Genomic DNA, 18809 nt, shown 5'->3' with positions numbered 1-18809 from the left:
CTCCTTACGGCAACTTCTGCAGCCAAGCTGGTGCCAAATGTATTGCTCTGCCTTCTTTTGGACCACATCAGCGAGGCCAAGAGTCTTGACATCTGGGCAGTCCAAGACCTCCAGACACACTGTCCAGACCTGCACTCCAGACAGAGGCTGTCTCTCAGGTAATCTGGTCCCTCAAGAAAGCTGAGGTGTATACTACCAAAGCTTTGAATTTGGCCCAACGACATCAGCATGCAGTGCAAATCTCACAAGCCAGGCTTTATATGCTGGTGGTAGTTTGCCTTCAGACTAACCTCAAGGGTAGCCTCACATAAAGCACATTGCAGTAATCCAACTTTGAGGTTACCAGTGCATAGAAAACTGGTTTTGGCTGCTTGCCCAAGAGCAGAGGCAAAAATTGAAACAGGCAGTCTTTCAGCAGTGCCCTAGCAGGAGCAGAATGAAGTATGAGTATTGCAAAGGACCCTTAAAGCAACGTTAAGTGAAAACATAGTCATGAAAGCTAACCACTGCCACAAGCAAAGGTTTACCTTAAATGTTCCAGGAACAATGGAGATATTGTTCCATGTTTAAGCTGTTATTGGTATGATTGATCTTGTTCCATTTGCTCTCTGATCCTCTTTCCCACCAGCCCCAATTATTTTTAACATACATGTTTTGCTTTTAGCTGAAAGCAGGTTGACAATACATCTATCATTCTTAAAGAACCATTCTCAAGGCATTTATTTTCCATAGTTCCATTTATTTGGTCTCTTACTCTGTACATTCCCATGAAATGAATCCATCACGTTCAGCTTTATTTTTTTCTTTCCTCTCTTAACCTGAATAGCTTTTCATCAGTTTTTGGCATTTGTTTCAACACTACAGTATATTCATTAACATTTACTCCTTACTCATAAGGTGTATGATGGAAAGAGCAGGTTCTGAGTAGGGATGGGGGAGAAGTGGGGTTCTGCTTGCATTCTACACTTCTTGAACCGATACACAAAAGTAAGACCATTATCCTTAGTAATTTGCACTTCTCTGAATGCTGTGATGCAGATCTCTAATTAAACAATGCATACACCAATGCATAAGCCACAAGAAAATGTGCATAAAATAAGATGCAAAATGCATTATATTAAGGGAAATGGATTGCAAAAATGTCTATATTAATTAAAAGTGCATACAAAAATATGTATATGAAGAGAAATTCACCCTAAAGCTGATGAATTTTCATCATACAATATGCTGTGCAAATGAAGATAATTGATTTTAGGTTTGGAAAAATTGAAAACTGATATATCTGTTCACCTCCAGTTATGGGCCCTGTTTGTGTGTATCTGTGTGTGTGTTTATGTGTCCAGATCTCTCTCTCTTTTGTCTCATGTGAAGTTTTGTGTATTTATTAGACATGTGGGAGATTTGGAAGGAGTAACAACAAAACCTGCAACATTTTCTGAGCAAGTAGCAAATGTAAATTGTGCTGCAAGTGGTCAAATGGGCCAAACAGTCATTAGAATGTTCCATCTTCTGGCCAGATCCATTTTCAGCATACAATGAGATGCATGGGGAAAATTGTGATCTGAACCAGACCATATAAATGAATCTAATTTTGAGCAGAGCAAATAGGTAACCACTTTGCTATGAATCTAGCTGAAATGCACAAGTTGCCTGCATGCTCCAGAGTCAATTTTGGGTTAAGTACATCATCCTTGCAGAGTCTGTTTATTATCAACTGTGTGTACTTGAAACTACCAGTCATGTGCAATAATTTTCTACATACTCAGTGCAGTTGCATGAAATATACTTATTTGAATTACACTGCTACTGTTATTTAGATAGCATTTTTCATTATTGTTGTGGGTTAAACTACAGAGCCTAGGACTTGCTGATCAGAAGGTCGGCGGTTCGAATCCCCGCTACGGGATGAGCTCCCGTTGCTCAGTCCTAGCAGTTCAAAAGCACCTCAAAGTGCAAGTAGATAGGTAGGTACCGCTCTGGCAGGAAGGTAAACGGCATTTCCATGCGCTGCTCAGTTCACCAGAAGTGGCCTAGTCATGCTGGCCACATGACCCGGAAGCTGTAGGCCAGCTCTCTCGGCCAATAAAGCGAGATGAGCGCCGCAACCCCAGAGTCGGTCATGACTGGACCTAATGGTCAGGGGTCCCTTTACCTTTATATTCCATGTAAGCTCATCAGTTCTAACTAATTGCAAGACAGGTCACCTTTGTTATATTTGTTGTATATGGCAGGGATAAGGAACCTATGGCCTCCCATGTGTTTTAGAATATATCTCTCATCACCCCTGACCATTAGCCATGCTCACCTGATTTCAGTTAATGAATTCTGGATTCCAATAACATATGGAGGCCCAGAAGCTGCCCATCCCTGGTATATGTTGAGGAGTGCAAGGTGGTTTGCCTAAGACACCATATAGCAATCTTATAGCTCACCTTTGATTGTTGGCCTTCCCAAAAGCTTGAGCTAACATGCTTTATTGCACCCATTTTAAAATATTCCTATTACCTTGATGCTTAGAATATCTTTTTTATGACCATTTTTTTCCAATGTAACATCTGTGTATAGTTGTTTTATTTCGCAGTTACTTAGTCTTCTCTGACCTTATATTTTCATTAAGAAGCCCTTTTCTGGAGCATGACAACAAGATAGTACTGGTATTTGAATTAAGAGACAGGAATTAAAATTGGGGATGCAATTAACCAGCTCCCCTTTCCTCATCGACTGGAGGGTGGGAGGCAGAAAGCAGAAGGGGGCATCTAATATCTCTTGAGCTCCTTAAGGAATTAAAAGGACTGAGAAACTTTCCAAAAATGAATCCACCTTGATGACAGGTAAGAAACCCAACGTGTTCAAGTAACGATCTAACAAATCCCAGTTGAAATTGACTCTGCTTTAATTATTCTAAAGAGTGAAATGGATTACATTACCCTAAGCTATTTCATCTTCTACAAACGACCCCTTGATTAGAACACAGGTAATTCAAGACCCCAGAGGTGACCACGGGACCTCTTGCAGAAGCTGTCAAAGTTTATATGCCACCAAGGGAGGGGGAGGGTTGCTGCTCGGGTGACTAATGTATCTTGAACATTGAAACTTGCAGAGGGACAGAAAAATGAAAGCTAAGCTTTGTCATTTTCTAATTTCAACATAAAATAACAAGGAAGAAAAGTAATATAAGCAGGAGATTGCACAAGCTTGCAACAAGCTAATTGACCGAACTCTCTTAGATCCCATGCTCTTTTCACTCAGTCTTTTTTTCTCAGGAAGGTGGAAGAGTGTACCCATCTGTGAGATGTGTCTGCTGTTAAGGACGTGTGGGAAAGGCCCGAGAAAGGGAGCAGTTCCAGAACAGATAGAGGCAAGGCTGTGGTCTAGCAGGTCATATAGCTTGTTGGTGGCACACCAGCTGAATTTCTGCCTGATATTATCCATTCCTCAGACAGTTGCTACAGGCTCAAATCCTGATATTCCCCATCCCTAGACAGCATTAGATTGTAAAATGGTTTGTTCTGCTAGCACAAGGATTGGGGGGGGATGACCTTCCAAATGTTGTTAGACTACAGGGATGTCTCCTGCTTCCCGGAGCGTCGGGCGCCCTGAAAGCAGAGCGCCCGGCGCTTCGGGAACACATCCGCAGCGTGGGGAGCCCTGGAGGAGTTCCCCGCAGGGCTCCCCACGCTGCGGGTAGCAGCCTGCCACCCGGCGGGTGGAGCGCCCTGAAGCAGAGCGCCCCGCGCGCCAGACAGACATCCGCAGCGTGGGGAGCCCTGCAAGAGTTCCCCACAGGGCTCCCCACGCTGCGGATAGCAGCCTGCCGCCCGGCGCGCAGGGCACCCTGAAGCAGAGCGCCCCTCGCGCCAGGCAGACATCGGCCAGCCCCACAAGCTCGGGGGACAGCAGGGAGGCGCAGCGCCACCATCCCACTGTTGCTCGACCTGGTTCAGTTTCCCGACCTGCTTTTGGGGGGGAAATAAAGGAAAAATTGTTTTCATTTATTTCCCCCCAAAAAAACTAGGTGCATCCTATGGGACGGAGCGTCCTATGGGATGAAAAATACAGTAATTTATATGAGAGGTAAGCTCATCCATATATAATGTTAGGTCAAAGGTGGGGAGCATCAAACCCTGGGTGCAGAAATCACCTCTCCAAGCCTTTTTATTTGGCCCTTGGGACTCTCTGTAGGCCACACACTCTCTCCCCAGACAACATCTTTCACGGACCCTGCTTATATCATCCTCAAACATTTTTGCCTGGCTGGAATGTGTCTATAACTGTGATAATGTTCCTTTTCTTGCATGGATGGAGTATGGAGAGAGGCATGTGGGCGCAGAAGCCTCTGACTTTCCTGTGAATGAAATGTAGCCTACTGTAGAGAGGTAAGTGCATCACTGATTGCTCCCACCACCTTTCACTCTGACTCTGACCACCACTGAACATGGTGCAACTAACAGGTTCCATCAGCCCACTCATGCAATGGACCCCCCTCCCTCCTCCCCCTGTGACCCCCTAAAACTGTTCTAGGGGTCCACCCAACCCTCTGGAATAGATTTGTGGGAGGTGTGGGGCATGCATGGGGAGAGGAAGGGGGGGATGTTCTATTGAGCAAGCAGAAATCCTTGTGCTGACAGAGCATGTTAGTTGGATGCCTACCACAATCTGCAGTTTAGAGACAATAGGGCAATTTATGCTCTCACAATTCAGATTGCATTTAGCACTCTTTAAATTTCAACATGCTGAAGATATATTTCTATAATAAAGTTTTTGTTTCCCCAACCATCTTGGCTCTATTAAGGGGGGGGGGAGTACAAAACACAATTTTCACTTCCCTTGAAGGAACCTAAAGCTGCCTGACTAGCTTTCTCTCCAGCTGCAGGCTGTTTTGAATGTAGACAAATTGCCAGAGCTGATTTCGTCTACAAAAAACTGATTAGTGAACCCCCTGTGGATTCTCTAACTGTACCGTTGGCAGCCTAAGAGATTAGTGAAGCAATTCCCATCATCAAATTATTTACTGTTAAAATATTGGATTAGGGATGTTGTTATCCACTGCTCTGAGATTACAACGTGATTCTGTAAAGATGAGAAAGGAGGAAAATAAACTTACCCTCAATCATTGGTAATTAGGATTTGAACTTTTTAGCTGCTTTCCCATCTCATTAAAAGCAAGTGTCAGCTTCCTAAAGATTCACTTGTGCTCATTACAAAATCTCCTTCTAACTTCTCTTTCTCAAGACAAGGGCCACACCAGTACGTACAGAATGCCTCCCAGACATTTCACTAATCGTATTAGAAACTATTTTAGCTACTCTCAAAATTTATAGAGCCATCTTGGCTGAGCAGGGTACTCCAAATTAGCCTCCAGTACCACCCTTGGGAAAGAATCCAATAGCAATTTGCCAAAAACTTATCCCTGCCCTTGAAAGGTGCCAATTCAGAACCTGCCTTCATTAACACAAATTTTCTAAAATTCTGCCAGGAATTGCAGTCGCCACCTTAGAGCATCCATCCTATTCTGAGACAAAAGCTTGCTCTGGCTAATCAGTTATAAAGCAGCTTTGTACATGTTTATTGACACACTTTATTATTCAAAGCAAGTAGGTGCCAGCTGTGCCCATTGCCAGTAAAGGCAGATTTTGGTCTATCAACTTTCAGTGGTGCCCAGTGCAAGGTCAAAATGCACCCCTTCCTTCACGTTCCATTCTGCTCAATTCTCGACATCACGGTTGTGGTGCTCTGCAGTGCCCCTTAGGCTCAGCAGCCAGTGCAGCAGAACTGGTCACACTGCCCTAAATCCGCCTCTGCTTCCAGGATTCCTTGCCCCTTTCCCTGCCCTCCCAAGCTTTCTGTTGCTTTCTTGTCAACATTCTTTGGCCCCTAAGTGTGCTCAGTTATCATTGTGCTGTTGCTCAAATTCTTCCCCTCAACCTTATCTATATTCTTCAGAATTTCCTTTTGGTCCTTCCACAATCCTTGAACGTGTGGGTACCTCTCTCTCGTTTATGGGTGGTACAATTTTGGCCATGCAATTTTGGTTTCTGCATCCAGGCAAAGAATCATTTTAGCGTATAGATTATGTTCCGCATGTGAGCCTTGGCAAGAAAACTGGCCACCCATGGGATGCCCAGGTGGTGCACATCTACACCCCTCCAAAGCCTTTCATGGCACCCACTGGGTTTCCTCCTGCTGCTGCAATTAAAATTGAAGAAGCATTCAATTGCAGCAAGTAGAATAGGCCATGGTATGTGATAGGATGTGATGTGTCCATAGTCCCACCCCAAAAGTTGGTGACCTCTGCTTTAGATTAACAACTTTTAACCTAACTTTTAAGGCTACATACACAAATAGCATCTAGAAGAGCTCTGCCAGATCAGGCCAAAGGCTGAACTAACTCTGTGTTATGCTCTCATAGTAGTCAATCAGATACCTATGGAAAAGTCCAAAAGCAGGACCAGAGTACAACAGTACTCTCCCCATTTGTGTTTCCAAACAACCAGTATTCAGAGGCACACTGCCACCTTAAATGAAGATAGAGCAAAAGCTTCATGGATACAAAGGCTTTTAAGACTCACTGGAGACTATTGCTTTTACTTGTCTGTTGATACTTATCAATCTATCACTCAATCTATCTTGTATAACAGATTGGATAACCTCACATAATATGGTCCCCCCCTTTGTTACTGTTAACAGATTTGGATATTTTTAATACAAAAGTGATACAGAAATATATGCTAATTAAAACATATAACAAATAAAATATGTTCCCGGTCTTTGTGCACCTTCCAGCAGTTTTGGGTAGCTGCAATGATAAATTTGCTCCTGCTGTGAAGAAAGTGGCTCCAGCTATGCCTAATGAAGGCTTCTCTCGCTTCCTTGGAACTATGCAGCCTCTGGAACCCATATCTCTGGCATTTCCCCCAGAGGTGGCCACACAACTGTTAGGCATCTCCTCCTGCATCTTACTGCGTAACAAGTCAGTCAATCACTTAAGCAGTAACAACTGGTAATAAAAGACCCAACATCCTGTGGTTAGCATGTAAGTCCAACCTATAAAGTATTTGCAGATGTCCACCAGCTGGAAATGATTACAAATGAGGTTTTAATCACTGGACATTGAAGGCGGCTAAGAAAGAACCTTATTGAAAATGCTTTATGAACAGAGTATGCTAACCTTCAGGGTCACCTGTGCCTTGGCTTTAGCTCAAGGGGAGGGTCGGCAAATATATGGCAGTTGTCAAGAAGGTCCATATATTACTGCAGCTACTGAAGTGGGTTCTCCAAATGGAGAAGCCAATTTTGTTTGATGTATATTTACTCTGGGGCTGTCGATTGGAAATGTGCTCAAGTAGCTTGAAAGGCAAGGGCATGGGCAGCATAAATTACCATAGCAGCCCCTGGTCTTTCCACTCTTTCCTGTGTCCTTATAATACAGACAGCAATATTTGAAAACAAGTTGTTCCCTTTCAATACAAATGTACTGAAGAACATGATGAATGTTTAGAAGGTCAGAGAGCATGCTGTATTTGATGCCAGGACATATTGACCCAAGATGTCTGACTGGAAACCTAGCAGGTAGTCATTGTACAAAATTCATTTCCCCTTCCATCACCACCAGCAACAGCACTTCCAGCAAACCAGATTTTCAGTGAGGACGCAGTGAAATAAGACTTCAAGATGCTGATTGATTGGGTGGATAGTGTGCTTGTGTGCATTGGTGGATGTGTGAGAGTAGAATGAGATGAGTGATATTGAATATGGACCATTTTAACTATGCATGGCCTTGAGACCCTGCATGGGAGAGAATGAAGATGATACCATTTGTCTAGTTTATTTAGATGTAAGGCACAATTTGGAAGTGATAAGCAGTATTTTGTGAGTCTTGGCAAGATGAAGACTGAAATGGAAGGAATCCTTGGGTCTAAAGAAGTTTCAAAATGTGCTTCTATGTTTTGTTTGGTTTTGTTTTGATATATTATTGTTTTATTGTCTTGTTTTATAGTTTTGTTTCATATCTGTAGTTTCAACCAATGCTAATCATGCTGGTAGTGTGATGAAACAGCATGGACCTGGAGCTGCATGATGCAGTATGAGCAAAGAGAGTTAGATTCAATGCCCCAGGAGCTTGCAATCTGAGTGGCATGTCAGTGAGGTCATCTGCATGCAGCAAAATGTTGTTATATACTTCCAATATGGTACCTGGTGCTCAATTTGACAAACACACACACCTTCTGTTTTCCGCTCTTTTGGAAACAGAGATTTGATCTGACATCCTTTGATCTCTGAGTCCAAGACACAACTGTGGAAAATTGAATTTAAAGGAGATTGCTCCCAAAGCTGAAATAACCATAGAAAGACTTGGAATATGTCAAGCTAACTGACCTCTGTAAAACCAAAACTGTTTACGAGTCCCCTTAACTGGGAAGCTGAAATAGCTTAGCAGCCACGTGCTTTAATCAGACAGTGGAGGAACAAATGAAATAATGCATGGTGTTTAATATCTCAATAAGCCCTGCCCATAGATCACAAAATATGTTCTATTCTCTTTGCTTTCTTTTATCCCTTAAAAACAATTGGCCTAGATCTTTACCCAGAAAGCTCCTGAGGGTCTCTGGGATATTCACATTATTATGGCCATTGGAGACAGCCACCTCACAATGGTGATGGAAGGTGGTGAACTCTTAAAACTTGAAATAGCTTGTGTTAATCTTGCAATCATACTTATCTTACTTTTTAAATTGGAAATTAATGCAGGAGTGCAAGACCAAAACAGAATAAGCTATCATGTGATTGTAAGAACAAATTAAAAACACCAATCAAACATCACTGGAGAGTCTACTTATCTTCCAGGATAGAAAGCATTTTCAATATGGTATATAGCCTACATTTCTGACAGGAAGGACCTTGCAAACTTAGTGCACTTCCTCCCGCTTCATTCAAAGTCCCACCCCCAGAACTCTATTGGCTCCCAGGGGTGCAGTTTGTCTTGAACCATAGCATGAAGCCCACTTTATTGAAAGCAAGCTAGCTAGCTCTTGCCGCAGTCGTAGCAGGGATGCAGCTGGGACCCATTATGGAGGGGTGGAAAGCAGTAGCGTAGCATGGGTTGCCAGTACCCAGGGCTGGACAGATGGATGGGTGGGAAGGAGGGAGGGAGGGCAATGGACAGAATCCGCATGCACATTCAATTGCTTAACAGTGTCAGCATCACACAGGACATTGCAGAGATAAGAAAAGAGGAGTCATTCCATTGTAAGGAAAGGTCATTTCCTTGTTCTCGTGGAGAAGCCATTTTCAACAGAGCCCAGCAAAAGAAGCTAGATTGAGGCACCACTGGGTGCTGAAATTTTGCACCTTAACAATTTTGCTCCTGGAGCAACCACCCCTGTGTGTCCACCCCCCCCCCAACACACATACAGAGTATGCCACAGGTGGCACCCTTGAATTTGCTACAGAGAAATAAATATATTTTGTTAGCAGAGCATACCCTCAATCATAAGAATATTCACCCCATAATGTTCTGGTTTGACCTGGTTGTGTTTTAATCAAGAGGGAGGCGCAAGAGCCAGGTAACTGGCTTCTAGCCGAGTATGCTTCATGCCATGTGTGTCTTCAAGGAGTAGAGTGAGTGATCTCAGCCAATCAGAAATGCCATATTAAGAGAGGGCAGCTTCAATTACATGGGTGATCCCAAGTAATCAGGTAGGTGGATGAAGAGACAGTGCACATGCATGTGAGAGGGTGGGGACAGATAGCACAAATTGGTGTATGTGTGTAAGAGAGAGGGTAGAGAGCATAAGTGTGAACAGATGTGAATAGAGAGAGATGGGGTATAGGGGAAAACATAGAAAGCTGCCTTATACTGAGACCATTGGTCCATCTATCTTAGTACTATCTACAATAACTGGCAGTGGCTTTGCAGGATTTCAGGCAAGACTTTCTCCCAACCCTACCTGGAGCTGCTGGGGATTGAACCAGAGACCTTCCACTTGCAAGGCAGATGTTCTGCCACCAAGCTGTGGCCCTTCCCACCACTGGCCCTAGCCTCATCCACAAGAGGCATTTGCAACCCCTGGCATATTACTCCTGAGAGAATATAGTCCTCAGGGTAATAAAGGTTCCCCATCTCTGCTGTCCAAAAAGAATAGTACCAAAGCACAATATGCACCCTTGAATAACTCAAAAGAAGAACCCAACACTGCTTACCTTGGTTAGCATGATTGTAGCTGAGGATAAAGAGGGAACTCTATTCCACTTACAGCTTCCAAGCTTCCTGTCAATTTGTAAGGCTCTTGGGGGAGCTAAGCAGTTAGACCCTCCAAGATAAATCCACAGCTATGTTCTCATGACAGGGCAACAAACCATTCCCCATTTCAATTATCTGAAGGTACAAAGGCCCTAACCAGCTCCAGTCATCTGGCACAAATTGCTGCATGGTTTATTTCCCTTGCAAAGTTCAATTTGTAATGCAGTGGTTTCAGCAAAGGATTTGAATGCAACCCAAACCATGGTTGATGCAAAGGATTTTCAGATTCATGCAAAATCATGTCCCAGTCACTGTTGCTATATTGCATCATTAGAGGAGGTAGGAAGTTATAGGAGCGGGAGAGAGTAAACATGTTTGTACTCAAGCTTTTCTGAAAGACGATTCAATTTCAAACTTACTGGCTCATTGGTCTCCTTATAGCACTGGCATTTGTTAGAAGGGGGAAAAGATGGACCAGAGAAAACACAATCTGTGATTGAGGTGGAAACAGCTAAAACCAGCAATCAGAGCAATAACTCTTAGTAAACCTATACCTGATGCACAACAGCTATATTCCACACACACCCCATCCCAGATGTCAACTTCAACCCTAGCAGTTTCCCATGTACAAATATGGTTTACATGCCTGACTCGTTGCTCAATTCAAATTGTGAAACAACATGTAGACAGGGATAATCTGTCTGAATTGTTCTGCTAGGCAGGCTGACATAATGCAGCCTGACAATAAAGTGCTGTATCCAACGTTTTGTGAGTAGAAGGCAGCTTGGACAACCAATTTTTCACTCCCCTATTTCCCCCCTTGCATTCCCATGTCTCCCCTGAAAAGCTATTCTAAGGGTCAAGGGACCTACCACCTCTGTGGCCTGTGTCAGGGGAGATTTGCCTGAAATCAGGCAGAGGAATCTTGCATGGTTCAGATAAGGTCCCCAGTCTGTAATGATTCCTTCCTCCTACAGCACAGCTCCAAACTACCAAACAGATGATAGTTTCCTCAACCCTTTGAGAGCTGTTTTGAGCATAAGTGGCTCACCAGGTGGGGTTGAACTATGCTAGCTTCCAGGTACATGGGTTGCTATTGCTTAATGGGAGGGGGTGAGGCAATGGGGAGGTCAGTGCAGTGCAAATGATCTGCACACACAATCTCGAACTGCTAGTGTGCTTCTATTATAATGAGCAAACACCTTGCTGCCTCTCCCTCCCAAACTTGTTCCCAGTAAGCAACAGTGCGACACCTGCTGGAAAGCTAGAATAGCAGTGTTGTCCCACCCAGCAAGCCACTGTTGGTTTTGAGGGTACGCAAGACTTCATGGACACCTTAGTCATGGTCTTACAGTTTGTTGGCAATTGAATGTATTTGCTAGAACTTGCTATGGTTTTACAGATGCCGTATTTAGGACAAGGAGGAATTTATCCCATCAGACTAATAGGGCCTGTCTGAGGGTTTTGCCTTCCTCACAACTATCATAACTTTGGTGGATATGGCATTGGGTTAGCTTCTAGTCAGTGTGGAAGGGGATCTGTGTTCTCCGGCTTCCCACTCTATGGAGGTGTGGTATCCCATTAAAGGGATTCAAAGGGGAGGTGGAGCTGCTGGCCAAATACCCAGGCAGGGGCCAAGGACCATATCACTCCCCAGAATGACAACCTTGTGGGGTAGCACCTATTTTAAGTATGTCATTGTTCTTACCCACACCAGGCTTGACCCCTAGATATCCATTTTTCTTTTTTAAAAAAATATTTATTAATACTTACTCAGAGATATACAAAAATACATATCCATTATGAAGTATCTACACTGATATGAAACAGCTACTTGGTCTTTTTTTAAAAAACAAGGAAGAAAGACAAGAACAAGAAAATTCTAAAGAAAGAGAAAGAAAGAAAAATTAGAGAAAGAAGAAGAAAAAGAAAAAGACTTCTGGCTCTCTGTACTACAGCTATATATAGCATTCAGGTATCCTTCCAGCAGGCAGGCTGGAGGTCTTAATAGGCTACCCAATGCCAAGACAAAACTCACTTACATCTGTAATCAATACAGTTGTGGCCTAATTTTAATCTCCAATGAATTGTGTCTGTGGTTCTTGTTTCACCCAAATGGCTTGATGGCGGCTTCACGACACTTGGGCAATTCAAGCCAGGTCGGTAATACAGCCCCAACTGTGCCACAATACCAGCCACTACTGGCTACATGCCAAACAGTTCTGTTACCTTTTCAGCTGTTATTCTACCTGGATGAAGCAGGGGACAAGATGGGAAGCTTGCTTCTGCTTGGCTCCCCCTCAAATATATCCATTTGAGCTGCTCAACTTTGCAACTGCAACCAGTGTCTGAATTTGCTTGGTCCTTTCTGCTCCCTTTTTCCTTTTGTGTTGTGTCTTTCAGATTTAAAATGTCTGGACAGATAATGTCTTGTTTGTTATTGATCTCATGTAAGCTGCCCTGCAAGTCTTTTCAGCCAAAATGCAGAGTAATATTTTTTTAAAAAAAATGTTTCAAGCAAATAAATTCACACTGAGAGAGAATTGTGTGATGTAAAGCACCATGTACAGCTTGAACTCCACCATATACAGTACAACTTAACTAAAGATAGTTTCGAACTACAAGAAAAACAGCAAGACAGGCAAAACCAGCTGGGGCAATTATTGAGTAGTAATTTGGAATAAATGCAGAAAGAAAGAAAGAAAGAAAGAAAGAAAGAAAGAGGAGAGAGAGAGAGAGAGAGAGAGAGAGAGAGAGAGAGAGTTTGTGAGGCCTGCCAAAACAGAAAATATAATTAAAATCCAAAAGTTTTGTCAATTTTTCCTCCCATCTCTAAGTTAATATGAAAAAATTAATCTGCTCAACTCTGCAACCCTAAAACAATTACGTAAAGACACAAAGCAATATCAAATAACGGTAGCTAATCAAGAATCCTCCTTTTATAACACATTATATAGTCTTCAAGTTAAATGTTGTCCATGAATGTACTCATTCATCATTTTTCTCATCCCTTGAATTGCACAAACATAATTTCTTTTCTGTTGGGTCAAAACCAGTGGACCTTAAGATTTTAAAATGTTCTGCTGATAAGCTTTCACCATTTATTTCTAATTTCTCACATGTACCAACTATTTGGGGACTGCTTTGTCAGGAGGCGAATAAAGGATGCCATTTTCGAATGTTTTTTCCATAGTTCAACAAAAACACTCACCCTCCAAGCAAATAGAAAACTAGCATGTTTGAAGTGAATTTCCAGTTTTGCTTGCACAAAATGTATTTATCTCTTAAAGCATGCAAACATTTGATTTCCCGACTCTGCGTGTGGAAGTGGTACAAGTCCAGGAATGATTGTGTCACACGAGGTACAGCACCAGTACCTTGCATTTTTGGACACTTACTGCTACTCTGGTCCTCCAGTATGGCCTACTGGTTCTACTGTCTGCCTGAATCTCCCCACACCATGTAGCCAGCATTATGGGTCACTCTTTTAAATGTGTGTCCTAGTATGATTCAGGATATTTTTTGAAATTTAGCTGGTTGAGACTGCTGCCAGATTAATCTGCAACTGCTGGGCAGAGAAATATCCGCCAAGTTTCTTCTCAAACCTAGAGTGATTTCCAAGGGCATGGCATGCTGTACAAACATCAAAGTTCAAATTGCCAAACAAAACTGAATACAGGATACCCAGAACTACTAAGAAGTGAGCACATTCCTATCATGTGTCTACTAATCCTGTCATTTTTGGAGCAGGATCTAAGAAAATGAGAGGCCTAAAATATATGTATTTTTGAAGTACAGCATTTACCATTGCTTGTTTTCAGAGGACTATATGTTGTACACAAACCAAAATATTTAAAATCAATATATAGTAATTCTCTGGGGACCTATGGCACTCCATATCTTGTTGGACTACAGCTCCTATTATCCATGATCATTGGCCATGTTGGTTGGGGCTAATGGGAGTTTGGTACATAGCTGTCAACTTTCAGATTTGAAAATAAGGGGTCAGCAGCCTCGAAAATAAGGGATCAGCAGCCTCACCTGTCCCGGGGACAGTCTACGGGATATCTAACAATCCGGGATAACAGCGGGAAGTGGTGCTGGAACAAAGGAATTTCCCACAAAAAAAAGGGAAGGTTGACAGCTATGGTTGGGTACTCAGCTTCATACGGAGTGCCATGCTTTCTCAATCCTTGCTCTAGGACAACATGAGAAAAGGAGAGATAATGCAAATGCTGTTTCTTACCTGTGGCTGAGTCCACGACTCTAGACTTGTCTCTTTTAATGGTGTTTGGGGTCTTCCAGATTCTTTTGAATGCTTGCAGAAAGAAAGAGAAATATGAACAGTCAGTATTTTTCAGGCCAGCATATAAACATTTGGCATACAGTTGTGCATGTTTGTATGAACATCAGTGAAAGGATTATGACGTTATAATAATTCACTGTATTTAAATGGTTTTTATAGTTGCTGTAAGTGTGCTGGCTCCTGCCAAAAAAACGACAACAGATACTTCCTTGTAAGTAATGGAGGGGAAGGTTATTATAGCAGACAAGTGGTATCAATTCAGCATCATGGAAAGAGCAGACCACAGTCTTACATGACGAAAGGACAGCAACAATAGTTCTGGTCCAGGATCAGCACCAAGGTACAGATTTCCAAGATCCATAACATAGCTTCAAAGACTGCACAGGAGCTGTGAAGTTGTTCCAGTGAGTTTCCCCACCTACCTTGCCAACCTTTTAAGAAGAGGCAGAGAATGCCCAGCAGCTTGTGAGAATTCCTGCCCCTGGGGGAATTCTTGGCCTGAAGGCGGAATTCATCTCTCTTTTCTTGTTGTGCCACTTCTCAGTAACATACACTGCTAGATCCCTCCCACTGTGCTGCAGAATGTGGCACCTCTGAGATATGCTCAGCCTTCACATTCTCTAACAGTCCCTTCTCCTCCATGGGTAGAAAAGAAGCAGCCTCTGAAAATCTGGGAGATGGGGTGGGGTTCATTGAAAGTACTCTGCTCTTTTGTCTCGCCCCCTCCACTTCAGACTCTTCTTCCTCTAGTGCTTCCTACTCCTGGTCTGGATCCTAGTACCCAGGGGGGATCACAGCAATAAGCTGTTCAAATAACTTTTGTTATGAGGATGCAAAGAAATGTTAACAAATAAGAAAATAAAATGTGCCTTGGCATATCTCTCTATCAGCTGCACTGGCTCCTGGTGGAGTACAGGGTCAGATTTAAGGTGCTGCTTTTGACCTTTAAAGCCCTTCACGGCCTAGGACCCTCGTACCCACAGGACCGCCTCTCCTGGTATGCCCCACAGAGAGCCTCAAGGTCCATAAATAACAACACCCTAGTGGTCCCAGGCCAGGCCCTAAGGAAGTTAGATTGGCTTCAACCAGAGCCAGGGCCTTTTCAACTCTGGCTCCGGCCTGGTGGAACGCTCTGCCTCATGAGACCAGGGCCCTGCAGGATCTGATTTCTTTCCGCAGGGCCTGTAAGACAGAGTTGTTCCACCTGGCCTTTGGCTTGGAGCCAATTTGATTCCCTCCCTCCCTCTCTTTCTTTTTTCTTTTCCTTCTCCTCCTGCGATGAGGATACATTTTAATATTTTATTGTTTCAGTATTTTAATGTTGTATTTTAATTTTGTTTTTAAGTTGTAATCATTCAACTTGTTTTTATTATTGCTTGTAAGCCGTTCTGAGCCTGGCCTTGGCTGGGGAGGGCGGGGTATAAATAAAAATTATTATTATTATTATTATTATTATTATTATTATTATTATTATTATTATCTTCTGCTATGGGACTAATCCAGGTCTACTGTATTATTTTTCATGGATGTCTGGAAATAACCTGCCGTGGCTGGACTTGAGCACCCCTTTCCTATGCCTGGGATGAGTCCTGGCATATGGACACTGCCACTGTTAACAGCGCCATGAAGAAGGTGACCACTTATGCAGTGACAAAAAAAGAAGCAATGCATCAATGAAACAGAATATGAGGGTAGGCACAGATTTGCAGAAAGTGTGCATGTGCTAATTTATATGTTGCACTGCCAAAAGGACAATGAGCATTCACACTTTACATTGTGGGTGCCCTTTGCAGGACTGCGCATAGTGCTACAGTTCCCATGGAGCTTAATGGCAAACAGGGGCTGGCCTGCCTCTCAGTGTTATCATTTGGAGGTTCACGCCCAGCTTCACTAGTCAAGTTTCATTGCTGGGAGGTGGGGCCAGTCCCATTATATACAAGGGGTGGAGCCAATAGTAGCCAGGCAGTCGGCTCTGGAGATTCACCCACCCTCCCCTCCCCTCCCTTTGTTTAATGTTTTCTTGTTTGCAAGTTAACTTTTTCTTCCTGCTTAGCGGGCGCTGCTACAGTCTTTGACTGGTTGCTGTCTGGGAAGAAGGACTGGGAAGAAATTTTCCTGCATTGGTAGGTTTTATTTTCCCCGTAGCAATTCATCACAGCTTTGGCTGTTTATGGCCTTGGGTGGAATCCTTTAGTCTTTTCTTCCATATAATGGGTGTGTGTGTGAAGTGGTGACTCCCCCCCTGCGGCGGCGATTCCAGGGTCCCCTCTTAAAGGGGTTGTAAATGGGTGTCACTGGCCATACACTGAAAGGTTGTCAGTGAACTACCCTGCGTGTGGGGATATGGGTGGGGCTGCCTGCTACACATATGTCTCGCAGAACACCCCCATATCCCATTAACCCTGATGTGCCCCAGTTCCCCCGTCTGGGGGGCTGGGAAGGATACACGCCCAAGGCCTAAGCCAAGGTCTTCCTAGATTCAGAAGTTTAATAGAGTTGTGGCCTAATTTTAATTCCATAACACTCTGTCAGAGTCTTTATTCCTTTCTTATGATCCCTGGGGGTTGGGGCTGTCACAGCCTGGTCACACAATGTTTTTCTATTTTGAATTCAGGTGGGCAAATCTTATTCGTAGGATGAAGCTGTAAAGAACAAATGCAAAGGGAAAGCAAATAAACTTACACCCCTCTATATTGCCTGGAAAACCACTGCTATATAGCTCCTAGAGGATCGAAAATCATGAAAATGAGAGCAATGTATGTGCTGGCAAGTCCTGCCCCCTATCATGTGGCCTCCTTATTTAAAACCCTCCATAAGTTGAAGGGTGAACTTCTGAAGCCAGGAGTTCTTTCATTCCTGAAGGCAATATAGAATCCTGCTAATGCAGGACTTGCGAAAGCAACAAAATAAATTGGGGACAGAGTGGGTGGACATTCCCTAACACCCTTGCTCTCCCTCATACAATTTTCATCCTGTGTATGATCTGCACACCCAAACAGAGTGTGGGTGCTCTGGAAGTGACGTCAGATGCATGTGTGGGCATCTTTGCATCTCCTCTTTTTATTGTTTTTACCAAAATCATTTCTCAAAGGTAATTTGGAATGGGATGCAGCATGTTGTGGTCCTATTACAAACCCTGCCCTTGTTCAAAGCTGCTATTAGCTACAGCTCCCTCTGTCTTTCCCATTCCTCAGCTAACAGCAGCTCGGAGATGGGGAGGGAGAGTTAACTATCACCCTGCACTGAGACCCCAATCTAAATCTGGCAATAGATGCATGCATAAATAACAGGGTGGAGATGCATTCATGCATCTCCAGTGTCTAGTTTGGCCTTAAAGTGGTGACCCTGTTTGTATGCAGTCTGGATAAACCTTGTAAGCTTAATTATTAAAACAAGTTTGAATGTGTTTTTCACACACACACACACAGAAAGAGAGAGAGAGAGACTTAGGCATTGTGGGGGTTTTTATTACAGGAACTGAAAAAGAGGCAACTTTCTTTAAAGCTGCTTCTTTTTTTAAAAAAAGTGTTTTGTAAAAGATGTAGAATTTAATAGCTCATTGGCCTTTCAACTTTTTTTTTTAATCTTACAACTTGGCAGATCTCCTAATTAGAAATAAATAAATGAATTAATGAAAATTCATATGATCTGGATGAATTAAAGTCGCCTTTAAAGAATCCCTTTTGCTGAGGCAGCCCATTCTCCCCTCCCCAGTGAAATTACATCTCATTTTCCAGCCACCTTGCAAAACCAGCTAATGTGCATAATGATTGCTCAACTCTGCCCATAAATGCTACGGCTTTTTATGAGCACAGGGACGGAGGTGCCACTGCAGCCTCCAGAGTATCTTTACTAAATTCTTGTGTGAGTATATTGCACCTGCTTGCCTTGAACCAGCGCCTGAGATGAATGGCAAACACTAGGCTTTGTTTCCTAATGTAGTGAAGCTTCATACTAGATTTTGGTAAACAGCAAATATACCCTCTGACTTCCTGAAGGACATTGACTGAGATTTTTTTCAATGAAGCTAAACAAGTCACAGAGATGAATGTGCATTATATCCATGATCTCTCCCTCCTTCCCTCCCCCTCCCTCTCTCTGATGTATGTGTGTGCGGGGTGGGGTGGGGAATCATGTATAATGACCAGATAATGTACAAAATTTAGTCTACACATGCACATTTCCCAAGGCTTGCTGGTGTTTATGTCTATTGACTGGGAAACGTGCACAATTCCTTCTTCATGGGAGGCCTGGTGAATGTGC

At 43.2% G+C, this 18809-nt stretch overlaps 1 protein-coding gene across 3 annotated transcripts in view; it reads right to left on the bottom strand.

Moving 5' to 3' along the window:
• Positions 1-18809, bottom strand: part of PCDH11X (protocadherin 11 X-linked) — a 737057-nt gene that overhangs the window by 310939 nt on the left and 407309 nt on the right. For all 3 annotated transcript variants that reach the window (XR_014543680.1, XM_083595815.1, XM_083595814.1), the window contains one exon: positions 14487-14558. Coding sequence is in view for 2 of the 3 variants with exons in the window: in XM_083595815.1 (XP_083451941.1) it covers positions 14487-14558 (72 nt within the window). In the remaining variant the exon portion in view is untranslated. The remainder of the gene's footprint in view (positions 1-14486; positions 14559-18809) is intronic.

Source organism: Podarcis filfolensis (genome assembly GCF_964270895.1).
Source record: "Podarcis filfolensis genome assembly, chromosome: Z".
In the NCBI taxonomy this organism is placed as follows: Eukaryota; Metazoa; Chordata; class Lepidosauria; order Squamata; family Lacertidae; genus Podarcis; species Podarcis filfolensis.
Note: the sequence above shows the minus strand (reverse complement) of the source record. Positions and strands in the feature narration are given on the sequence as shown.